Raw genomic sequence first — 26,824 nt, forward strand, 5'->3', positions numbered from 1 at the left:
GTGTGTGTGTGTGTGTGTGTGTGTGTGTGTGTGTTGGGGACAGAGCTTAACAGCTGGCTTGGTCATATGATCGAGTTCCATAAAATCCCACTCAGCTGAAACACAACATAAACAAACAAATAAACACACGTGTGACCAACTGTCAATCACAGAGGAGGTGGAGCTAATGATCTCATCACTAAGGGGCAGAACAAACACAGAGGGCCCGTACCAGGAGCCGCCACCCAAAGCACAGAAGCTGAGCCGGAGTGCGGCGGGCCGGGCCGCACACAGAGATGCTCTGTTCTGCTTCCAAGACAAACAGTCCTGAGGGGACAGAGGAGACACGGCACACTGACCACACACACACACACACACACACACACACTGATGTCACAACACGCATGCTCAGTCACAAACACACACACAGAAAGGGCCTCTGACGGACTGCGGAAACATTTCTGCCAAGAAACATTTGGAAATTTTTAAAGTTGATGCACTTTTCAATCCTTCTGTAATTCACAAGGACGCGTCACTTCAAGCTGACCTTTTACCTGCCCAGTGTCATCTTTAAAAGCAGTCTCAGTTTGTCTCACACCACTGATCTGTAGCTCAGTGAAGCTGAAACCCCACCCATGTAAAAAAATCCAAGAAAAAACTTTTTGAGATATTAAGAGTGTTGTTTTTGCGCGTTGATGACGGGCACACACTTAGCGCAAGCAGGCGAGTGCACTGCCACTGCGTTTGAGTATTGTCAGAAATTACAGGGCTTTTTTGTTGTTTCAAACCCAGCCGTGGATCGTAGCAGGAACGTTGGTTTTTGATTTTAATTTTGGTAAAATAATTCATTGTATCCACACAAATGATTAATTCTGGCCAGATAAAAAAAATCCAGGCAAACAGGCTGAGTGGTTAGTGCTTCATTTCTGCTGCTATGGTTTCTGAGATATTAAAGATTATTTTTTAGGTCATTCAGAGGTCATTATCACCCCAGACTGCTCCAAAATTGAACCAGACTTCATTTGTGTTGATTTGTGCCGTTATATTTTTCATTTGTGCTGCTTTAGTTTCTGAGATATTGGAAGTTTTATTCACAGAGGATCACATATCTTGATCCGAATTGAATAGGTCTGTGATCTGCAACATTTATAACGTGTTAATATATATACATATATAATAACGAATATAATAACATCTGAGGATGAGGATGTACAACCTGTGTTATTGTTGGAAAATGTCTTTTTAGCCTTTGTGCGTAAATTTTTTAAATAAAAGTTTGGTGAAAAAATGTAAAATATATTTTATGTTGAGAAATGATTTACCTTTTTAATGAACTGTGCTTTATCTTTACTTCTTCAATCACATTTCTGTCATCATAAGACATTAAATGCAATTGCTTGAAGGTTTGTTTCGGAGGGTGGAGTGTTTTTTTTACTTTACTAAAAAATGAACAGTATTAAGAACATTCTATACTCCCCATTAAAAATACACAAAACAGCGGTGTTTCACAGTTAATCAACATGTCTTCTGAAAAAACTAATTCAACAACATTTACACAATTTTACCATCTCAGTATTTGCACACACACTGCGCTTCGAGGCAGCAGCGTCTCGCCGTTTCAAGTTGAAAACTTCCACATTTCAGGCTCTGTTGACGCAGTAAGTCGTCAGAGAACAGAGAACTTTCAGAAGAAGTCGGCATGAGGAGTTTATTCGGACATTCCATTGTTAACGGTCATTTTGTAATGAAAGAACGTGCGGGCAGAGTCGCATGTCGGGCTGGACCCGACCGCGGGGGGTCGCGGCAGGAAAAACACCTCCATTGGAAATCTTAACGGGCAAGTTGGAACATGCCCAAGCTGTTAAACAATTTCTCAGTTACTCACTTGTTGAAAGCCATTAAAAGCCGCCTGAATTCTACAAATGGTTTTCAACACGGAGGTGTTTTTCCTGTCGCGGCGCACACAGATTTGCCGAGTCGTCACGGAAACGACTCGGCGAATTTGCGCGTACGTCTTTCATTAAAAAAATGTCCTTAAACAGTGGAATGTCCGCATAAATTCCTCATGCCGGCCTCTTCTGAATCTTCTCTGTTCTCTCACGATGTCCTGGGTGAATTAAGCCTTAAATTAGGATGTTTTCAGTTCGAAACAGGCCGACGACAGCGCCTGGAAGCGCTGCAGGACGTCCCGCTCCGTGGGAAGTCCTTACACCGACAGAAACACCCCATAATCTCTCATCAGCCGTTAAACTTTTCACAGAAAACCAGCTTAATTTCTCGAATAGTGTCCACTCAGATATTCCTCACAGGTCCAGAAAAATTTTTGATAAAGCAACGCGCGCCGTCTCGAGCAGCGTGTGAAACAAAGGAATTCAGCCGAGAGGGCGGGACCACATCTCACTCAAGGCCTGCCCACAGGGAAATGACGTCACCGACGCGTGAAAAAACTCACGCATGCGCACGAGGGTTCAAGCATGATTGGTGTAATCGCATGTCATTCAAATCCATATAGTTAAAAAAAAAAATAAAAGGGTCGGTTTATTATCTAAGAGACCTCGTACACACGCAAACAAGCGTGTCCCTTTTGTGTGAGCACGCGCTCGGCTTTGCCTCGTTGAATGGTATGTTCCAGCTTTCACCTCATGAAATATTCATTCCATTGAACTCAAATATTCATTATTTGCATACCATTTCAACTGTACACTCGGGTTCGTCCACAGCCTCTGAACTGGCCATTTGTGCAGTTTATACTGATCAGAGTCTCACACACGGGTGATTCTTAGACTACGGGCACCTATTATGTCCTTTGATCAAATTTTATGAAAAACAGAAAAAAGGGGAAATTTCACACTTTTATAGTTATCTTTACAATGAAAGTGTGTTAAGAAATTTGCTCTAGTAGTCTATGATGACTTTTTCACCTTTTTTCAGCATCATTATATGCAAATATTGCCGTTTTGTGCTTGTCCCACACCCAGACTTTTGATCTTCAATGATAAAAATGAATGGTAAAGAAATGTTTTTTCTAATGTTTTAAAATATCTCTGAATAAAATATCAGTAAAATAATCAAAACATAACTGGGGTATTCAATGTCATATAACTGTTGTGATTTTTTTTTAAACAAAATGTAGTTGTCCCACACTATTGCCGTAATTTCCACCACAACACTGTAATGTCCCTAAACAGCTTGTTTGAAAGATTGTTTGGGTAGTTTCTACGGAGATAAACAGTGACATCAGAGCACATGTATATAGCACCAAATCACAACAAACAGTTGCTCCAAGGCGCTTTATATTGTAAGGCAATGGTGTGGTGGAAATTACATTTACAAGGCCAATAGTGCCCGTAGTTAAAGAATCACCCACACACGATTAAAGAGGTGCAAAACCTGCTCCAACCTCAGGGGGGCAGAAAAACTGCAAACTCCAACACTCCATAAAAACAATGACATCATCACGCATCTTAGTGGCGAGTCCACGAACCACAGGCCGGGCCGAACTGGACCACGGCGACAACTGTGTGAACAAAATGTTCATGACACATCCATCTCATGGGCAGGTCACAAGAGTGTGCGCGCACGCACGCACGCACACACACACACACACACACACACACACACACACACACACACACACACACAGACATGCAGACACAGACAGACACCCACGCAGACAAGTGCGCGCACACACACACCCCCACACAGACAGACAGACAGACACCCACACAGACAAGAGATTTAAAATGGGAAATTTAACATGGGATTTAACATGGGAAATTTACAACCCCAATTCCACTGAAGTTGGGATGTTGTGTAAAATGTAAATAAAACAGAATACAATGATTTGCAAATCCTCTTCAACCCATATTGAATTAAATATACCACAAAGACAAGATATTTAATGTTCAAACTGATAAACTTTATTGTTTTTGTGCAAATATTTGCTCATTCTGAAATGGATGCCTGCAACAGGTTTCAAAAAAGCTGGGATAGTGGTATGTTTACCACTGTGTTAGATTTTGCTCATTTACTAGTGTGCTTGGGGTCATTGTCTTGTTGAAACACCCATTTCAAGGGCATGTCCTCTTCAACATATGGCAACATGACCTCTTCAAGTATTTTGACATATCCAAACTGATCCATGATACCTGGTATGCAATATATAGGCCCAACACCATAGTAGGAGAAACATGCCCATATCATGATGCTTGCACCACCATGCTTCACCATCTTCACTGTGAACTGTGGCTTGAATTCAGAGTTTGGGGGTCGTCTCACAAACTGTCTGCAGCCCTTGGACCCAAAAAGAACAATTTTACTCTCATCAGTCCACAAAATATTCCTCCATTTCTCTTTAGGCCAGTTGATGTGTTCCTTGGCGAATTGTAACCTCTGCTGCACATGTCTTTTATTTAACAGAGGGACTTTGTGGGGGATTATTGCAAATAAATTAGCTTCACACAGGCGTCTTCTAACTGTCACAGCACTTACAGGTAACTCCAGACTGTCTTTGATCATCCTGGAGCTGATCATTTTCCTCAGGCTTTCAAAGAGAAAAGCATGTTCAACAGGTGCTGGCTTCATCCTTCCATAGGGGATGAAGCCAGCCTGATTCACATCTGTTTGTTCCACAAAATTGATGAACTCACTAACTGAATGCCACACTACTATTATTGTGAACATCCCTTTTCTACTTTTTTTTTTTTACTAATAGCCCGATTTCATAACCTTAAGAGTGTGCATATCATGAATGCTTGGTCTTGTTGGATTTGTGACAATCTACTGAAGCTACTGGTACCTTGTTTCCCATGTAACAATAAGAAATATACTCAAAACCTGGATTAATCTTTTTACTCACATAGCACTACTATTATTCTGAACACTACTGTAAGCAGGGACGTCCCTGAAAAAGACGTTGCTTCGATGGCAGCATGTGTTGCTCCAAAACTTGGATGTACCTCTCAGCATTGATGGTGGCATCACAGATGTGTAAGTTGCCCATGCCATGGACACTAACACATCCTCATACCATCACAGATGCAGGCTTCTGAACTTTGCGTTGATAACAGCCTGGATGGTCTTTTTCCTATTTTGTCCAGAGGACACGACGTCCATGATTTCCAAAAACAATTTGAAATGTGGACTCATCAGACCACAGCACACTTTTCCACTTTGCGTCTGTCCATTTCAAATGAGCTCGGGCCCAGAGAAGACAGCGGCATTTCTGGATGTTGTTGATGTATGGCTTTCACTTTGCATGGTAGAGTTTTAACTTGCACTTGTAGATGTCACGGCGAACTGTGTTAACTGACAATGGTTTTCTGAAGTGTTCCTGAGCCCACGCGGTAAGATCCTTTACAGAATGATGTCAGTTTTTAATGCAGTGCGCCTGAGGGATCGAAGGTCATGGGCATTCAATGTTTGTTTTCGGCCTTGCCGCATACATGTAGACAGTTCCCCAGATTCTCTGAATCTTGTGATTATACTATGGACTGTAGATGATGGAATCCTTAAATTCCTTGCAATTGAATGTTGAGAAACATTGTTCTTAAACTGTTGAACAATTTTTTCACGCAGTTGTTCACAAAGTGGTGATCATCGCCCCATCTTTGCTTGTGAATGGCTGAGACTTTTGGAGATGCTCCTTTTATACCCAATCATAACACTTACAATTAGTGTCCTCAGTTCCCAAACACTTATTAAGTGTTGTTAGAAGGAAAGGTGATGTAACATAGTGGTAAACATACCACTGTCCCAGCTTTTTTGAAATATGTTGCAGGCATCCATTTCAAAATGAGCAAATATTTGCAAAAAACAATAAAGTTTATGTTTGAACATTAAATATCTTGCTTCGTGTTTCTCTCATCCTCGCACTGGTAAGCAATATTCTATTTCTTCATCTATCAATGTTAATACTACACATGTAGTATATCTTTTAAAATGCCCTTGTGGATTGGCATATATTGGCCAAACAAAACATCAACTTAAATTACGGATAGCTGAACATAAAACAGCAATCCGTACTCAGAATCTAACTTATGCCATGGCAAGGCACTATAAACAGGCCGGTCATAGCTCCCCAGCATCCTTAAAATTTTGTGGGATTGAGAGAATCACAGCTCCACCCAGAGGTGGTGATATCATTAAAAAACTCTTATGTATGTAGAGAAGCATTATGGATTTACACTTTAGGCACCTTAGTTGTTTGTTTTGGGACAGTGTGTTTCTAATCATGAACTGATTACTAATTGAGTGAGTGTGTCTGACGGATGGTCATGCCCTTTTGGAAGCATTAGGACACCTGCTTCTTATTAGTATTTTAGCTGCACCATCTTTGTCTTTGCAGGACTCTGAGGAAGATGTCAAAACGTTAGTTCCGCTGTATATTGTTATATATATGTTTTCAGCACCTTATTAAACTTTTTGGCATTTATTTGTAAGTGTTGTGTTGTACCAGTTATTTTTCTCTTTTATTAAATATCTTGTCTTTGTGGTGTATTCAAATGAATATAGGTTTAAGAGGATTTGCAAATCATTGTATTGTTTTATTTACATTTTACACAACGTCCCAACTTCATTGGAATTGGGGTTGTAACGTGATTTTAACATGGGAAATTTAACATGAGAAATTGAACATGGGATTTGGACATGGCCAACTTTTAGAATGACATATCCTGATCAAAAATGACTCCAAGATTTCTCACAGTATTACTAGAGGTCAGGGTAATGCCATCCAGAGTAAGGATGTGGTTAGACACCATGTTTCTAAGATTTGTGGGGCCAAGTACAATAACTTCAGTTTTATCTGAGTTTAAAAGCAGGAAATTAGAGGTCATCCATGTCTTTATGTCTGTAAGACAATCCTGCAGTTTAGCTAATTGGTGTGTGTCCTCTGGCTTCATGGATAGATAAAGGTGGGTATCATCTGCAATGAAAATTTAAGCAATGCTGTCTAACAATATTGCCTAAGGGAAGCATGTATAAAGTGAATAAAATTGGTCCTAGCACAGAACCTTGTGGAACTCCATAATTAACCTTAGTCTGTGAAGAAGATTCCCCATTTACATGAACAAATTGTAATCTATTAGATAAATATGATTCAAACCACCGCAGCGCAGTGCCTTTAATACCTATGGCATGCTCTAATCTCTGTAATAAAATCAGCACTGATAAAAGCAGCACTGAGGTCTAACAGAACAAGCACAGAGATAAGTCCACTGTCTGAGGCCATAAGAAGATCATTTGTAACCTTCACTAATGCTGTTTCTGTACTATGATGAATTCTAAAACCTGAGTGAAACTCTTCAAATAGACCATTCCTCTGCAGATGATCAGTTAGCTGTTTTACAACTACCTTTCAAGAATTTTTGAGAGAAAAGGAAGGTTGGAGATTGGCCTATAATTAGCTAAGATAGCTGGGTCAAGTGATGGCTTTTTAAGTAATGGTTTAATTACTGCCACCTTAAAAGGCTGTGGTACATAGCCAACTAATAAAGATAGATTGATCATATTTAAGATTGAAGCATTAATTAATGGTATGGCTTCCTTGAGCAGCCTGGTAGGAATGGGGTCTAACAGACATGTTGATGGTTTGGAGGAAGTAACTAATGAAAATAACTCAGACAGAACAATCGGAGAGAAAGAGTCTAACCAAATACTGGCATCACTGAAAGCAGCCAAAGAGAACAATATGTCTTTGGGATGTAGTAACATCCCAAAGACATTCCCTTTGGGAACTAGTAACATATCACTCCTGAAAACGATCTTTGGATTTTCACGTGAGGTAAATCTGCCCTACGATTGGATTTTGGAAAACCATGTGACGTTGAATCAATTCATCACGTCATCACACAGCTTCTATGAGGAGTGCAAAGATGGCCGATGGCTGGGTCAAAAGTCCGCGGAGTTAACTTTCCACACCAATATCGCCACCTTCTGGAAAAACCGAGTCAACGTGTACACATCTTCCTGGTTTACTTCCTCAAAATAAACCAGGAAGCAGCTAAACATTATTTGAATGAATACTATGAAAACACTAACTCCACCCACTGATCCGGATCGGAACCAAATGCAGTTTTCTACCTTTGTCTTGGATCGACCTCTGTACAAAATTTAAGTGAAACCTGATCATGACAAAAACATTATGAAATGATACAAAAACTCATTTCAGTCCGGACACAGCAGAACCAGAGCCAGTCCAGAAACAGCAGAACCAAAGCCAGTCCAGACACAACAGAACCAGAACCCATCTGGACACAGCAGAACCAAAGCCAGTCCAGACACAGCAGAAGCAAAGTCAGTGCGGACACAGCAGAACCAGAGCCAGTCCAGACACAGCAGAACCACAGCCAGTGCAGACACTGCAGAACCACAGCCAGTCCACAGCCAGTCCAGACACAGCAGAATCAGAGCTAGTCCAGACACAGCAGAACCAGAGCCAGTGTGGACACAGCAGAACCACAGCCAGTGCAGACACCGCAGAACCACAGCCAGTCCAGACACAGCAGAACCAGAGCTAGTCCAGACACAGCAGAACCAGAGCCATTCCAGACACAGCAGAACCAGAGCCAGTCCAGATCATGTATCCGTCCTACCTTCTTCAGCTGTCCACTGCGCGTTCCCACGAACACCACGCTGTGCTCGCCGTACGTGTAGGCCGCCACCGCCGCCATGCCCTCCGTCCGGTCCTCGTAGAGCGGCGTTCCCTCGATCACCCGCGTTCCGCCCAGCGGCTGGTTCAACACCAGGCCACAGAAATCATCACCGATCTGCTTCGGCTGCAGAACGCAAACAGAACGAGGGTTCAGCCATAAACACAGATGTAGTAACAGGAAAGCAGACGTCTTCATACGGAAACATTTTTCTAACATTGAAAGCGTTCAAAGGTTTTCATTCGGTTTGAAAATACAATTAAAAGCAGAGCAGCAACATTTCTGAGGCTTCCAGATAAAATCCAACCTCACTGTTCAATGATGTCACTGTGGGAGGGCTTTAAATGTTAAAGTCCTTCACTGTCTTTCAACAGCGGGTGAGCAGAAGATTTGACTGATGAATGTGTGGGCGTGTCAGCTTTGTTTCGCCATGGCAACAGGCAATAAAATTCTCTGTTTGCTTAATGTGATTTTAATAAACCACTGTTTCTGAACCTGATCCTGAAGTTTTCAAGGTTTTGTGTTAGTCTATAAATAAATATTTCTCAATTCCATAGAAACTGCTTTAAAAAAGGCTTTGGTCACAAAGGACTAATGGCCCAGTCACACGGCATACAATGATTCCTGAACGAAGGGAAAAAAAGTAAAAAAGTCACAATTCGTTGAGAAAAGGTGGACGAGTGAGCTTTATCACCGAACAGCCTGTGAACCAAGAGTACAAAAGGGACAAAAGAGGAACTAAATAAAACCAAAGCTAACAAAGCTCTTGACGCTTCAGACGAAATGCGCCTGGAGCTCATAGTGCCTGAGTCCTGGAGAAACTGCAAACAGAAGCTGTGGAGATCTGTGCGCACATTGGTGGACCCACCTACTCTGATTCCTCATCCAGGAGAGGGATCATTTCCTCACCGTCAGAACCCTCACTGTCTGACGACATGCTACGCACTCTGTCTTACTCCAAAAAAAAAACAAAAAAAAAAAACTGTGTGCCGTGGTGGCTGCTCTATCACTGTGTTATTATACTAATATATATTGATTTATAACAGAAAACTGTAAAAAAAAAAAAGAAAAAAGAGGGGGAATAAATATAAGTGTAAAGATGATTGAATATATCAGAGCAGTAAACTGATCAGTCCATGTGAACACTGTGCATTGACTCCCCATGTGTGGTTATTTTCACCAGCTGATCCACAACGTGAATTCTGCCTTTCAGAACAGCTCTTATATAATCATCTGAATCATCTACCTGTTGCCACATGTACAGAAGGGCTGGATTGTCATTCCTACACTCATACTGTTATATTTAACAAAAAATAATAAGCGCACACAGGAGCTGCTGTTGCTGCTGACGCTGCGTTCCAATACTGTTGGAAATTACACAACTTCTTGTTGTTTCAAATTCAGTAGTTGCTTGTGGCAAAATAATTAACTGTATCCACACAAAAGATTAATTCTGGCCTATATAAGGTGCCAGAGCTCATTGAAGCTGACGCCCCACCCAGATAAAAAAAATCCAAGCAAACAGGCTGAGTTTGCCCTGTAATTTCCGACAGTACATGAACGCAGCGGCAGCAACAGCGCTCAGAAACGGCTTCTGCAGTGTGAAAACATTCAGTTGATCAAACAAAGTCAAACTAAATGCTAAAGTTACAAAAACTAAGCAAATGATAAGAAACCATCAAGAATGACAGCAAAATGAAATACTGACGAATTGAGGTTTTCGGTGGCATTCATTCAAATTTTTCAACAGTTTAAAAATCCTAACGAAGAGCCAGCTGCAGGAACGGAGCTGAGCGAAGGTTAAACAATGCCAACAAAAGTCCAGATTTCTTGTTTTGTTTGGGGTTCGTTGCCCTTCGTTAAGTGCCGTGTGACTGGGTCATAAAGGAGTCAAACAGTCCAATGGTCTGATTTTTATTTTGTTCAAACCTTTTACAGTTTTCTATGTTTGAGACAGAAACTGTTCGGCTTTAAGGATAAATTAGACCTGACAGTTGGTTTTATGCTTCCTGTGTGTGTGCGTGTGCGACACACTCACTAGGTTCGAGCCATGTGACACGCCCACCGGGTCCAAGCGTGTGACACACCCACTGGGTTTAATACGTGTGACGCCCACTGGTTCCGAGCATGTGACACGCCCACCAAGTCAGAGCGTGTGACACCCCCACCAAGTGTCAGACTGATCTGAAGCAGGACCAGGAAAAAAGAAAAGAAAAGAAAAAAAGAAACCTGACTGAGAAGGAACTGGGCCGATTGGACTCTGGAACTCACAGTATGGATGCAGGGCAGCTCCTTGTTGAGTAACCAGGGTAACGAGAGCCGCCCCTCCCCTCGGTAACAAGAGCGGATCCTCTCCCTCATGGCCAGGTTGATGCTGTGAAGGGTGAACAGACACAGAACCGTCTCTCTGGGTGGGTTGGACCGATTCTTCTGACCCTGAAACCACAACCAAAGCCATGGGTTCAAATCCCCTCAGTAACAAGGAAGCCAGAAGCAAGGCACTTCCACCACAGTGACGGCGGGCTGAAGGTGGAGTCACAAACATGTTTTAAAAACAATCAGGATATGTCTCACCTGTGAGAAGACAACAAAAAGGACGTCATCGTCCTCGGAGAGCCCGAGTGCCTGCGCGAGCCGCCGCCCTGGTTTCTGCTTGTAAGCAGCCTGGATCAGCCGGTACTCCACACCGTCTTTGGTGCAGCCCAGAGGAAACTCCACGTAGGAATAGAATTCCGTGTCATTGGAGCACATCCTCACAATCTTTGAGGTGAAAAACTTCTCACCGCCAGCGTCCATTTGTGTCAGCTGCGTGTCCAGCTGCAGCGTCAGGAAGTAGACGTACGTGCGGCTGGAAAAGCCGTACACATAGTAGATGTCGAAGGCTGGGTACAGCGACAGAGTATCTGACGGAATCTTGATCTGCGAGGAGACAAACTCGTCCTGGTAGACCAGCAAGAACATGTTTTCACTCTCTTCGTCTGCCACTAGCTTCCTGCTGGCCAGTGTGGGGAAATACTCAGACTTGCCGTCAATGGCGGCGCCAATAAACAAGCGACTGATGCCTTTTGCCAGTTTCTTCTTTTTGGGGTCAGACATCCAGTCTTCATCACCAACAACCACACCTGGAGAGGGCGAGACAGATGCCCCAATGAAGATGTATTACATCATCTTTATACAGCTCAGGAAACAAACACCGCAGAGGCGACACTTACATTAGCTAGCTGTGTCAAGCAAAAAAAACCTGTTCTATGTTTATGTTCATATTCCGGCAGTCCATTTGGACCAGATCCAGGCATTCTTCAGTGGTGCTGTGGTCTTACTTGTAAATCAGATGTAAAGCTTCATTGTGATTTTAAACCTGATTAAATTGAAATGGAAACCCTCTGGAATCCCTCACTGGGATTTAGACATGGACTGCACAGACAAAATTCCACATGGAATAATGGATGACGTCAAAAAAGTTTTCAAAATGAAGACATTTGTGGATCAGCATTCAGGGTGTCACGACACCAAAAACGTAGTAGTCGATATTATACACTTCTTGATACAAAATTTAATACAATTAATAGCATTAAATTTGGTATAAAAAAAATTGATTTGTTAATGGAGCAAATAAAGGTCAAACGGGTCAATAGAGATATTTAATTAGATAACAAAAATATCTGTTCTTTTAAGCTTTAATTAAATAACAAACAACAGCATTGACTAAATACAATAAAAGTGTATGATCCAAACACACAACAGATAAAGAAAAATCAACACTGGCATTGCAGCGAGCATTAGTAATGTGCTACAAAGTGCTGGATCATGACACAGTCGAGCTCGGCTAACGCACGTTTCAAATGTGGCACAGATATCAGACTGCAAGTCCATTTCTGCTGTAGCAGCAGCTGAAATTTAAAAGCAGTTGTGGAAAGTCCACCAATGATACTTCAACAAATAAAACAAGATCCACTGCTGGCAAACGCTGCTTTGTGTTTGCTACATTCCAGTAATTCCAGTAACATTTCAACGTACAACATAGTTGATTTCAGAATAAAGACACCAACTCATGAAACTGACAGAGTCTAGATTTGTTAATCAAGGACCAGAACTGTGGTAAAATGAACCCAAATCCGACAATATCAGAATAATCGTATCACCAACTGATAACAAGGACTTGCACCAAGTTACACAACATTCCTCCTAAATGTGTGAGAGGAGTTGATTTCAGAACACTTATACCCTTTTTCAGACAGACAGACAGACAGAGACACACAGACAGACAGACAGACAGCCTCCCCCTTCGTTCCTCTGGCCAGCGAGAAATACAAACTCTTTTGGCATTAACTTGGTGCCTTTTTTTTTTTCAACAAATACGCTGTCTGTGTTTTTTAAATATATTCCTGTTGTTTGTACTTTATTATTAAAAATCTTAATTAAAATACAATTTAAAAAATTGTTTTTCCTCGTAGCTACACTCGTCATTCAGTCATTTGGACCCAAACCCTGTTGCCCAAACTGTACCTGCCATCCCATCAGCCTCTCTGGCTCCAGACAGGTAGTGCTCCTTGCGGTGATGCGGCTCGCCAAGTTTGAAGAGGTCTTCGAGTCTGAGGAACTGACAGACTCCCTGCCAGATGGAACCACAGGCCACCAGCCTGTTCCCGGTGTAATCCACCAGCAGGAGCTTATTCACATTATCAGAGGACTCCAGTCTGACGGTGAGACAGACAGACAGACAGAGGGTGAGACAGACACACAGACAGGATCTGTAAAGTACTGCGTTAAGTTATGGTGGTTCAGGACGGACCGGTGAGCGCAGGCCCGGACGCTGGGCGGTGGGTAGCACTTGGCATTGTCCTCCACAGGGCCGGTCATGTGACTCCTCAGCTCCGTCAGATTGGACGACAGCTTCAGGATGCGGTTGACGGCGCCAACAAACACGTCACCCGTCTGCCGGTGGATGGCTAGGTGAGTGAGAGGGGTGTCAAACGAGTGGTACAGGGCCCTGCCAGCCGCTGTGAGAGGAGGAGCTGGAGCAGAGCGGACGGGGGAGCAAAGGAGGAGAGACAGAAGGAAAAGAGGAGAGAAAGCAGAGGAGAGAAGGAGCATGGTGGATAAAAAGAGGAGGAGGAGGAAGAGGATGAAGGGTGGAGAGGAGGGAGAAGAGAGTAGAGCTGGATACAGATCTGATGATGATCCTCTTCAACAAGGCATGACTGCATGAAGAAAAAAAGAAAAACAGGTTTATTCTTTTTGTTAACGTATAGAAACACGTTCATAATGTTTTATAAATCTCACAATTCTCAAACCACTCAAACACTGCAAGAGACACAGTCATGTTTCAGGTGCAGTTCCCATAAATTGCCTGATGGTGGTGCAAGACACCAGGATGGATGGACGGACGGACGGACGGACACACACACACACACGTCTCAGGTTGGCCACTCAACAGTCTGGGGATGACAGCGACAGGAACTAACGGCAAACCAAATGTGAAGACAATCACAGCAGGTTCTACGATCTAACTCTGGACACAGAAACACAGACAGACCCATGCTGGCCACTCTGTCCTCAGGGACAAAAACCCTCGGGTATTATGGACAAGGTGAGCAGTGACTACAGACCCGTCGACCCGACCTCTGTGGTGATGAAGACCTTCAAGCGCCTTGTCCTCACATACCTCAAGGCCATCTTTGACCCTCACCTGGATCCCCTGCAGTTCACCTACAGAGCCAACAGGTCGGAAGGCGATGCTCAACACGGCCCTCCACCTCATCCTCCGGCATTTGGACTCCCCAGAAACCTATGCCAGGATTCTGTTTGTGGACTGCAGCTCTGCTTTCAATGCAATCATCCCAGCCCTGCTGCAGGACAAGCTCTCTCAGCTTGGCGTGCCCGACTCCACCTGCAGGTGGATCACCGAGTTCCTGTCCAACAGGAGGCAGCACCTAAAGCTGGGGAGCACATCTCCAACACACGGTCCATCAGCACCAGATCCCCCCAAGGCTGTATTCTTTTGCCTCTGCCCTTCACCCTGTACACCAACAGCTGCACGTCAAGTCACCAGTCTGTAAAGCTCCTGAAGTTTGTGGATGATACAACCCTCATCGGACTCATCTGTGATGGGGACGAGTCTGCCTACAGACGTGAGATCAACCACCCGGTGTTCTGGTGCAGACAGAACAATCTGGAGCTCAGTGCCCTCAAGACAGTGGAGATGGTTGTTGACTTTAGAAAGAAACCAGTCCCAGCCAAACCCATCACCTTTTGTGATGCCTCATTCACTGTAGAGTCCGTCAGTTACGTGGGGATCACCATCACCCAGGACCTCAAGTGGGAGCTAAACGTCAGCTCTCTCACCAAGAGAGCACAACAGAAGATGTACTTTCTGAGGCAGCTGAGGAAGTTCAACCTGCCAAAAACAATGATGGTGAACTTCTACACTGCCAACATTGAGTCCATCCTCTCCTCCTCCATCACTGTCTGGTACACTGCTGCAATTGCCAGGGAATCATCCACGCAGCAGAGAAGGTGATGGACTGCAGTCTGCCATCGCTAGAGGACCTGTACACCTCCAGGGCCCTGAGGTTTGTGAAGATAGTGGCCAATCCCTCTCACCCAGGACTAGGGTTGCAGATTGCATTTCAGACTTTCTAGAATTCAAAAATTGGGTTACAGCTTTTTCTGTTTTCCACCACTTTCATCCCTGAATACGAGGTCTATTAGAAAAGTATCCGACTTTATTATTTTTTTCAAAAACCATATGGATTTGAATCATGTGTGATTGCGTCAGACAAGCTTGAACCCTCGTGCGCATGCGTGAGTTTTTCCACGCCTGTCGGTTGCATCATTCGCCTGTGAGCAGGCTTTGAGTGAGGAGTGGTCCAGCTCCTCGTCGGATTTTCATTGTCAGGAAATGGCGGAATGATTTGGGCTTTTTTTCCATCAGAATTTTTTCAGAAACTGTTAGAGACTGGCAGCTGGAAACCATTAGAAAAATGTATCTGGCTTTCGGTGAAAATGTTACGGGCTTGGTAGAGAATAAGGAGTGTTACTGTCACTTTAAGGATGGCCCCCAGTGGCTGTGGGGCGCGCGGCGCTCCGAAGCCAACATCGACAGGCTGAATGACCATTTCATTTCTAAACGGATGGCTGTCTGGATCTGTGACCATCGTGTGCCATTTCTCTAGTTATCACAAGAGCTGGACATCAACCATTATCCGGCAGATTTCACTTTTAACAAGAGATTTTGTCATGGAAAGCCGAGCAGAGGATGGCTTTGAGATGGTGTTCAGACAGCTGTCGGTGGTTTTTCCATCGAGTGATTATCCGAGAAATTGTGGATGTGCCTGGACATGCCACAACATGTCCCATGAGGCTTCATCATGGCGTTGCTGTGCGCCATGCGGCACCGCCGCGACGCGCGAAGCCTCCGCTCCCCTTTCCATGACAAAAACTCCTGTAACAGTGGAATGTGCCGTTCATTTCCAAACTGGATGCTGTGTTTTATCTGGGACGTCGTCTGACTAGCACAGGAATTGTGAAAAGACGTGGACATCAGCACTTTTTCTGCACTTTGAGACGTGCTTAGGAATTACGCTCGTCGCGGCAGTGCCGCATGGTGCAAAGCAACGCCGTGATGAAGCCTCACGGGACATGTTCTGGCATGCCCAGGCACATCCACAATTTCTCGGATAATCACTTGATGGAAAAACCACTGACAGCTGTCTGAACGCCATCTCAAAGCCGTCCTGTGAGACCAAAACGGAGGTGGTTTTGTCTCGATCCAGCAGCGAATCCATCGTGACGCGTGAAGCCTCCGCTCGGCTTTCCATGACAAAATCTCTTGTTAAAAGTGAAATCTGCCGGAAAATGGGTGATGTCCAGCTCTTGTGATAACCAGAGAAAGTGCACACGACGGTCCCGGCTCCACAGAGCCATCCGTTTAGAAATGATCCGGTGGTTTGTGGCTCTCGATGGCGGCACGGAGCGCGGCGCGCCGAGCGTCCTTAAAGCCGTCCTTAAAGCTGTAGTAACAGTCCTTATTCTCTGTGAAGCCGGTAAAATTTTCACCGAAAGCCAGATAAATTTTTCGAATGGTTTCCAGCTGCCAGTCTCTAACAGTTTCTGAAAAAAATTCTGATGGAAAAAAAGCCCAAATCATTCCGCCATTACCTGACAATGAAAATCCGCCGAGGGGGTGGACCACTCCTCACTCAAAGCCTGCTCACAGGCGAATGACGCAACCGACAGGCGTGGAAAAACTCACACATGCGCACGAGGGTTCAAGCTTGTCTGACGCAATCACACGCGATTCAAATCCATATGGTTTTTGAAAAAAAAATAAGGTCGGATACTTTTCTAATAGACCTCGTATGTCAATCGTGAACCACTTTTGTGAGGATTAAAGTTACTAACTGGGGCTCCTGTTTTGTTGCGAGAAAGAAACGAGAGTCGTCCTCCGTTCTTTTCACACAACTCTAAACGCTCGTGCAGCTCTCTGCTGAGTGAAGTTAGAAGGATAGAGTCCAGTCAGAATTCATAAATTCAAAGTGAAATGCTGTTTAAATCAATTATACAGTGACCAGTACAGTGACCAATTCCATATTTATTTACTTTAATACTCAATAAAGTGTTGTTGACATAGAAAACCTGTAAAGCCTACTTTTAGTACACAGAAATTTCAGAAGAAGTATTAATAAGGGAATCGATAAGGAATCGGATTGATAAGCAGAATCGATAATGGCATAGATATCGATAAAATCTTATCAACACTCATCCCTACCCAGGACACAAACCTTCTGTCACCCTCCCCTCTGGCAGGCGGCTCAGGTCCATCAGAACTAAAGCCTCAAGACACAAAAACAGCTTCTTCCATCCACAGCTAGACTAATAAATAATGTCAGAGACCCCCATTTTCCCTGCCTCCTCCACCCCCCCAACCCCAACTACCACAAAGTACAGATTGGTCATCACTGCACTGAAAGGTACTGTACATCTGTACTTCAGTTCAATTTATTACAATTATATAGCACCAAATCACAACCAAGCTGTCTCAAGGCACTTTGCACAAGTAAGGTTTAACCTTACCAACCCCTAGACCACACCTGGGTATTCTACGGCCCGCGGGCCATAACCCTGCCCTTTGGCTGACTTGGACCAGCCCGCAAATACAACCCCAATTCCAATGAAGTTGGGATATTGTGTCAAATGTAAATAAAAACAGAATACAGTGATTTGCAAATCCTCTTCAACCTATATTCAATTGAATACACCACAAAGACAAGATATTTAATGTTCAAACTGATAAACTTTGTTGTTTTTGTGCAAATATTTGCTCATTTTGAAATGGATCCCTGCAACACGTTTCAAAAAAGCTGGGACAGTAGTATGTTTACCACTGTGTATTTTTATTTTTTACCACTGTTGTCGTGCGTTACCTGTGCTGCTCCACAGCCTGTCCAGTGGATTTTTATTTTATTTTTTACCACTGTTGTCGTGCGTTACCTGTGCTGCTCCACAGCCTGTCTAGTGGATTTTTATTTTTATTTTAGCACCGTTGTCGTGCGTTACCTGTGCTGCTCCACAGCCTGTCTAGTGGATTTTTATTTTATTTTAGCACCGTTGTCGTGCGTTACCTGTGCTGCTCCACAGCCTGTCCAGTGGATTTTTATTTTATTTTTTAGCACTGTTGTCGTGCGTTACCTGTGCTGCTCCACAGCCTGTCTAGTGGATTTTTATTTTAATTTAACACAGTTCTTGTGCGTTACCTGTGCTGCTCCACAGACTGTCCAGTGGATATTTATTTTATTTTCTAGCACTGTTGTCGTGCGTTATCTGTGCTGCTCCACAGCCTGTCTAGTGGATTTTTATTTTATTTTTTAGCACTGTTGTCGTGCGTTACCTGTGCTGCTCCACAGCCTGTCTAGTGGATTTTTATTTTATTTTTTACCACTGTTGTCGTGCGTTATCTGTGCTGCTCCACAACCTGTCTAGTGGATTTTTATTTTATTTTTGCACCGTTGCCGTGCGTTACTTGTGCTGCTTCATGGCCTGTCTGGTGCCTTAACTAAAGCACTCCTTCTGCTGAATCACCTCTAAATTATTTACACATTATTCACTTTGCGTGTTTTTAGGAATCCGCTAGGTTGCGTAGCTACTAGCTCTTAGCCGATTTAGCATGGCGGCTTCTCCTGTCTCTCCCGCACTTTTCTGCTCTGGTTGTGAAATGTTTAGTTGTTCCTCGGCCTCCTTTAGCAGTAACGGTACTTGTAATAAGTGCAGCTTATTCATAGCTTTGGAGGCCAGGCTGGGCGAATTGGAGACTCGGCTCCGCACCGTGGAAAATTCTACAGCTAGCCAGGCCCCTGTAGTCGGTGCGGACCAAGGTGGCTTAGCCGCCGTTAGTTCCCCCCTGGCAGATCCCGGGCAGTCGGGAAAGCAGGCTGACTGGGTGACTGTGAGGAGGAAGCGTAGCCCTAAACAGAAGCCCCGTGTACACCGTCAACCCGTTCACATCTCTAACCGTTTTTCCCCACTCGACGATACACTCGCCGAGGATCAAACTCTGGTTATTGGCGACTCTGTTTTGAGAAATGTGAAGTTAGCGACACCAGCAACCATTGTCAATTGTCTTCCGGGGGCCAGAGCAGGCGACATTGAAGGAAATTTGAAATTGCTGGCTAAGGCTAAGCGTAAATTTGGTAAGATTGTAATTCACGTCGGCAGTAATGACACTCGGTTACGCCAATCGGAGGTCACTAAAATTAACATTAAATCGGTGTGTAACTTTGCAAAAACAATGTCGGACTCTGTTGTTTTCTCTGGGCCCCTCCCCAATCAGACCGGGAGTGACATGTTTAGCCGCATGTTCTCCTTGAATTGCTGGCTGTCTGAGTGGTGTCCAAAAAATGAGGTGGGCTTCACAGATAATTGGCAAAGCTTCTGGGGAAAACCTGGTCTTGTTAGGAGAGACGGCATCCATCCCACTTTAGATGGAGCAGCTCTCATTTCTAGAAATCTGGCCAATTTTCTTGGATCCTCCAAACTGTGACTGTCTAGCGTTGGGACCAGGAGGCAGAGTTGTAGTCTTACACACCTCTCTGCAGCTTCTCTCCCCCTGCCATCCCCTCATTACCCCATCCCCGTAGAGACGGTGCCTGCTCCCAGACCACCAATAACCAGCAAAAATCTATTTAAGCAAAAAAATTCAAAAAGAAAAAATAATATAGCACCTTCAACTGCACCACAGACTAAAACAGTTAAATGTGGTCTATTAAACATTAGGTCTCTCTCTTCTAAGTCCCTGTTGGTAAATGATATAATAATTGATCAACGTATTGATTTATTCTGCCTAACAGAAACCTGGTTACAGCAGGATGAATATGTTAGTTTAAATGAGTCAACACCCCCGAGTCACACTAACTGTCAGAATGCTCGTAGTACAGGCCGGGGCGGAGGATTAGCAGCAATCTTCCATTCCAGCTTATTAATTAATCAAAAACCTAGACAGAGCTTTAATTCATTTGAAAGCTTGTCTCCTAGTCTTTTCCATCCAAATTGGAAGTCCCAAAAACCAGTTTTATTTGTTATTATCTATCGTCCACCTGGTCGTTACTGTGAGTTTCTCTGTGAATTTTCAGACCTTCTGTCTGACTTAGTGCTTAGCTCAGATAAGATACTTATAGTGGGCAATTTTAACATCCACACAGATGCTGAGAATGACAGCCTCAACACTGCATTTAATCTAATATTAGACTCTATTGGCTTTGCTCAAAAAGTAAATGAGTCCACCCACCACTTTAATCATATCTTAGATTTTGTTTTGACTTATGGTATGGAAATAGAAGACTTAACAGTATTCCCTGAAAACTCCCTTCTGTCTGATCATTTTTTAATAACATTTACATTTACCCTGATGGACTACCCTGCAGTGGGGAATAAGTTTCATTACACTAGAAGTCTTTCAGAAAGCGCTGTAACTAGGTTTAAGGATATGATTCCTTCTTTATGTTCTCTAATGTCATATACCAACACAGAGCAGAGTAGCTACCTAAACTCTGTAAGGGAGTTAGAGTATCTCGTCAATAGTTTTACATCCTCATTAAAGACAACTTTGGATGCTGTAGCTCCTCTGAAAAAGAGAGCTTTAAATCAGAAGTGTCTGACTCCGTGGTATAACTCACAAACTCGTAGCTTAAAGCAGATAACCCGTAAGTTGGAGAGGAAATGGCGTCTCACTAATTTAGAAGATCTTCACTTAGCCTGGAAAAAGAGTTTGTTGCTCTATAAAAAAGCCCTCCGTAAAGCTAGGACATCTTTCTACTCATCACTAATTGAAGAAAATAAGAACAACCCCAGGTTTCCTTTCAGCACTGTAGCCAGGCTGACAAAGAGTCAGAGCTCTATTGAGCTGAGTATTCCATTAACTTTAACTAGTAATGACTTCATGACTTTCTTTGCTAACAAAATTTTGACTATTAGAGAAAAAATTACTCATAACCATCCCAAAGATGTATCGTTATCTTTGGCTGCTTTCAGTGATGCCGGTATTTGGTTAGACTCTTTCTCTCCGATTGTTCTGTCTGAGTTATTTTCATTAGTTACTTCATCCAAACCATCAACATGTTTATTAGACCCCATTCCTGCCAGGCTGCTCAAGGAAGTCCTACCATTATTTAATGCTTCAATCTTAAATATGATCAACTTATCTTTGTTAGTTGGCTATGTACCACAGGCTTTTAAGGTGGCAGTAATTAAACCATTACTTAAAAAGCCATCACTTGACCCAGCTATCTTAGCTAATTATAGGCCAATCTCCAACCTTCCTTTTCTCTCAAAGATTCTTGAGAGGGTAGTTGTAAAACAGCTAACTGATCACCTGCAGAGGAATGGTCTATTTGAAGAGGTTCAGTCAGGTTTTAGAATTCATCATAGTACAGAAACAGCATTAGTGAAGGTTACAAATGATCTTCTTATGGCTTCGGACAGTGGACTTATCTCTGTGCTTGTTCTGTTGGACCTCAGTGCTGCTTTTGATACTGTTGACCATAAAATTTTATTACAGAGATTAGAGCATGTCATAGGTATTAAAGGCACTGCGCTGCGGTGGTTTGAATCATATTTGTCTAATAGATTACAGTTTGTTCATGTAAATGGGGAATCTTCTTCACAGACTAAAGTTAATTATGGAGTTCCACAAGGTTCTGTGCTAGGACCAATTTTATTCACTTTATACATGCTTCCCTTAGGCAGTATTATTAGACGGTATTGCTTAAATTTTCATTGTTACGCAGATGATACCCAGCTTTATCTATCCATGAAGCCAGAGGACACACACCAATTAGCTAAACTGCAGGATTGTCTTACAGACATAAAGACATGGATGACCTCTAATTTCCTGCTTTTAAACTCAGATAAAACTGAAGTTATTGTACTTGGCCCCACAAATCTTAGAAGCATGGTGTCTAACCAGATCTTTACTCTGGATGGCATTTCCCTGACCTCTAGTAATACTGTGAGAAATCTTGGAGTCATTTTTGATCAGGATATGTCATTCAAAGCGCATATTAAACAAATATGTAGGACTGCCTTTTTGCATTTACGCAATATCTCTAAAATCAGAAAGGTCTTGTCTCAGAGTGATGCTGAAAAACTAATTCATGCATTTATTTCCTCTAGGCTGGACTATTGTAATTCATTATTATCAGGTTGTCCTAAAAGTTCCCTAAAAAGCCTTCAGTTAATTCAAAATGCTGCAGCTAGAGTACTGACGGGGACTAGCAGGAGAGAGCATATCTCACCCGTGTTGGCCTCTCTTCATTGGCTTCCTGTTAATTCTAGAATAGAATTTAAAATTCTTCTTCTTACTTATAAGGTTTTGAATAATCAGGTCCCATCTTATCTTAGGGACCTCGTAGTACCATATTACCCCATTAGAGCGCTTCGCTCTCAGACTGCAGGCTTACTTGTAGTTCCTAGGGTTTGTAAGAGTAGAATGGGAGGCAGAGCCTTCAGCTTTCAGGCTCCTCTCCTGTGGAACCAGCTCCCAATTCAGATCAGGGAGACAGATACCCTCTCTACTTTTAAGATTAGGCTTAAAACTTTCCTTTTCGCTAAGGCTTATAGTTAGGGCTGGATCAGGTGACCCTGGACTATCCCTTGGTTATGCTGCTTTAGACGTAGACTGTGGGGGGGGTTCCCATGATGCACTGTTTCTTTCTGTTTTTGCTCTGTATGCATCACTCCGCATTTAATCATTAGTGATCGATCTCTGCCCCCCTCCACAGCATGTCTTTTTCCTGGTTCTTTCCCTCAGCCCCAACCAGTCTCAGCAGAAGACTGCCCCTCCCTGAGCCTGGTTCTGCTGGAGGTTTCTTCCTGTTAAAAGGGAGTTTTTCCTTCCCACTGTAGCCAAGTGCTTGCTCACAGGGGGTCGTTTTGACCGTTGGGGTTTTTCATAATTATTGTATGGCCTTGCCTTACAATATAAAGCGCCTTGGGGCAACTGTTTGTTGTGATTTGGCGCTATATAAAAAAAAAGTTGATTGATTGATTGATTGTGTTACATCACCTTTCCTTCTCACAACACTCAATAAGCGTTTGGGAACTGAGGAGACTAACTGTTGAAGCTTTGTAGGTTCAGTTCTTTCCCATTCTTGCTTGACGTATAACTTCAGTTGTTCAACAGTCCGGGGCCTCTGTTGTTGTATTTTGCGCTTCATCATGCGCCACACATTTTCAATGGGCGACAGGTCTGGACTGCAGGCAGCCCAATCTAGTACCCGCACTCTTTTACTACAAAGCCACGCTCTTGTAACACGTGCAGAATGTGGCTTGGCATTGTCTTGCTGAAATAAGCAGGAACGTCCCTGAAAAAAACATTACTTGGATGGCAGCATGTGTTGCTCCAAAACCTGGATGTACCTTTCAGCATTGATGGTGCCATCACAGATGTGTAAGTTGCCGATGCCATGGGCACTAACACACCCCCATACTATCACAGATGCTGGCTTTTGAACTTTGCAATGGTAACAATCTGAATGGTCTTTTTCCTCAGTTGTCCGGAGGACACGACGTCCATGATTTCCAAAAACAATTTGAAATGTGGACTCATCAGACCACAGCACACTTTTCCACTTTGTGTCTGTCCATTTCAAATGAGCTTGAGCCCAGAGAAGGCTGGATGTTGTTGATGCATGGCTTTCACTTTGCATGGTAGAGTTTTAACTTGCACTTGTAGATGTAGCGACGAACTGTGTTAACTGATAGTGGTTTTCTGAAGTGTTCCTGAGTCCATGCAGTACATGAGGGACAGCAACTTCAGGTATGAACTGGTGAAGCAGGAGATATTAATAGTTCAGTCCACACCAGAGAACCGCGTCGTTGGCTGCCCCACAAAAAAGGCACATAAATGAGGAACAAATAAAAACTGTCCAGTGCGAAACGGTGGGCGATTCTTGTTTCTTGCCCGCAACAACAGAAAAGAGTCCCGGTTAGCGACTTTAAGCCAGCAGAAAGGAGGATTTGATGGAGGTTGATGAAAAAATTGTGGATCCGCTGATTATGAACCAGAAGCAGTGAGTCCACAATCAACATAAAGAAATGGTAATTTTCCCGCTACACACCCTCAAAAACAATGTAACAGCCCAATTGCAGCGTACCTTTACCGGCAGCAGCGTAACGGGCTGTTACTCTGTTAAAGTGCTTGCGAGAACTATGGACTGGGGTTAGAGCCGCCTTCCAGCCTGAGCCAGAGTGTTGTTTCAGATTTCTACACAAACTACAGATGGAGCAAAGCTGAAAAGTTGGAAGACTGGAGTCAAACTGCCAGATGATAACTTTGTACTTGATCTGATCATGATCATGATGCAGGAGGAACTTTATGATAGATCAGTAATCCTCAGTTTTGTCCATACAAACCACCACCCGGACTTTGGACTCGGGCTTCTGTCTGAAGGGAACAGTGAATTTTGTTGGACTTTGGCAGCGTGATGAGGTCTGGAGATCAGCCGTGTGTGTGTGTGTTTGTGTGTAGATAACACTTATTGATCGGGTTCCGTCTGTCTTCACTGACACGCTCATAAAGACTCAGCGGCGGCGGCAGCAGCAGAGACATCCCTGTGATGCTGGCGTTCTCTTTGACTGACGGCTCTAATTACACTCAGCATGTGGAGCTGCAAACGACCTCACAACAAACATCCTGAAAATCCTCTTTCATCGACCACAAAGTGGAGGCTGTTCTCCGGGAGCACGAAGACAATGAGTTTTATTTAAAAAGCTGCAGGATGGAAGTCCCACAGGGAATCGAACCCTCGACTCCAACACTGTCATACCATGCTCCTAATTCACAATTTGATGCACGTGACACAGAATGCAAAAATCCCGCCCACATCACCTGTCTACATAGTTCCCATCTCTCCCCACTCTGCACACACCTGATTAATTAATTGTTGCCATGTTAATTAGTTGAGCAGGTAAGGACAGGTGGTGTGGGCGGGGCTTGTGATGGCTGACCTACTGCATACTAAAGTACCACACAGTACTCAAGCTGACTGCAATACTTTCTAGCACATAAAACATTTCACAGTAAAAAAAAATTGATTGGAGAGTTTGAAAGTGGATGGGACTTGAGTGTGAGGAAACTGGACACCCACCTGTTTTGAAACATTAAGGTGTGGGATTATGGGAAATGGAAATTTGATTTTCATGGTTAAGGTTTTGGAGCCACATGGTGGTGCAAGCTGTGAGTGCATTTGTTTCTTCAAACAGAAGGTCCCTGGTTCAAATCCCTCCATGTCCCAATCTCCACATACGTCCAGCGTTGCACCACAAAAAGCAGCCAATGTAAAATGTGCTAAATCAGCACGCGAATCCACACCAGATCGACTGTGGCTGGGATTTTTTTGTAAGTGATCAAGCTTTTCATTATAACTGGCCAGACCAAAAATACCCTTCAGGAGGTACTGAGTTTTTACAGCAAAGTCAACAATCAAAAGAAAACCCACAAGATATAAAACATCCAAACACCTGAAAAACAGGAAGATCAGAACCAAGTCAACAATAACAACAACAACAACAAAAAAAGCCAGACAAAATGCTGGAGGGACAGAAAGCCAGGAAAACACATAGGCGGTATGGAAAGCCAAACAAAAATGCCAGCGGGATGAAAAATCAGGAAAAAAAACTGCAGACGGGATGAAAAACCAGAAAAAAAGGCAGGTGGGACAGAAAGTCAGGAAAAAAATGCCTGCAGGATGGAGAGCCAGAAAAAAAAAAAAAAAAAAAACACTGGCAGGATGGAAAGCCAGAAAAAAAGATGCGGGCAGGAAAGTCAGAAAAAAAACGCCGGCTGGACAAAAAGTCAGAAAAAAAATGCCAGCTGGATGAAAGATCAGGAAAAAAGAGGCAGGCGGGAGGGAAAGCCAGAAAAAAATGCTGGTGGGACAGAAAGTCCGGACAAAAGAGGCAGGTGGGACAGAAACCCAGATTTAAAAAAAAATGCCAGCAGGATAGAAAATCAGACAAAAATGGTGGCGGGACACAAAGCTAGAAAAAAATATTGCCTGGGAGAAGGAAAGTAAGACAAAAACGCCGCAGGGACGGAAAGCCAGACAAAAACACCAGAGGGACAGAAAGCTAAAAAAAAATATTGCCTGGGAGAAGGAGAGTCAGACAAAAAGGCAGATGGGACAGAAAGCTAGAAAAAAATACTGCCTGGGAGAAGGAAAGTCAGACAAAAATGGCAGCGGGATGGAAAGTTAGAAAAAAATATTACCTGGGAGAAGGAAAGTCAAACAAAAATGCAGGGGGGATGGGAAAGCCAGACAAAAATGCAGGGGGGACGGAAAGCTAGAAAAAAATATTGCCTGGGAAACGCCAACGGGACAGAAAGCTAGAGAAAAAAAAATTACCTGAGAGAAGGAAAGTCAGATAAAAACAGCAGTGGGATGGAAAGCTAGAAAAAAGTATTGCCTGGGAGAAGGAAAGTCAGACAAAAATGGCAGCGGGATGGAAAGTGAAAAAAATACTGCCTAGGAGAAGGAAAGTCAGACAGAAATGCAGACAGGATGGAAAGCCAGACAAAAATGGTGGCGGGACGGAAAGCCAGAAAAAAAATATTGCCTGGGAGACGGAAAGTCAGACAAAAATATTGCCTGGGAGACGGAAAGTCAGACAAAAATATTGCCTGGGAGACGGAAAGTCAGACA

General features: G+C 43.4%; 1 protein-coding gene across 1 annotated transcript in view; it reads right to left on the reverse strand.

Moving 5' to 3' along the window:
• plxna3 (plexin A3) overlaps window positions 1–13,852 on the reverse strand; it is a 148,110-nt gene extending 134,258 nt beyond the window's left edge. Inside the window, exons 1-5 of the mRNA XM_034171875.1 lie at window positions 13,423–13,852; window positions 13,137–13,327; window positions 11,205–11,752; window positions 10,902–11,066; window positions 8,574–8,756 (exon numbers count right to left, since the gene is read on the reverse strand). Coding sequence (XP_034027766.1) covers window positions 8,574–8,756; window positions 10,902–11,066; window positions 11,205–11,752; window positions 13,137–13,327; window positions 13,423–13,724 — 1,389 coding nt within the window. The 5' untranslated portion in view covers window positions 13,725–13,852. The remainder of the gene's footprint in view (window positions 1–8,573; window positions 8,757–10,901; window positions 11,067–11,204; window positions 11,753–13,136; window positions 13,328–13,422) is intronic.
• Window positions 13,853–26,824: the final 12,972 nt, after the last annotated feature.

Source organism: Thalassophryne amazonica, chromosome 6, assembly GCF_902500255.1.
Source record: "Thalassophryne amazonica chromosome 6, fThaAma1.1, whole genome shotgun sequence".
In the NCBI taxonomy this organism is placed as follows: Eukaryota; Metazoa; Chordata; class Actinopteri; order Batrachoidiformes; family Batrachoididae; genus Thalassophryne; species Thalassophryne amazonica.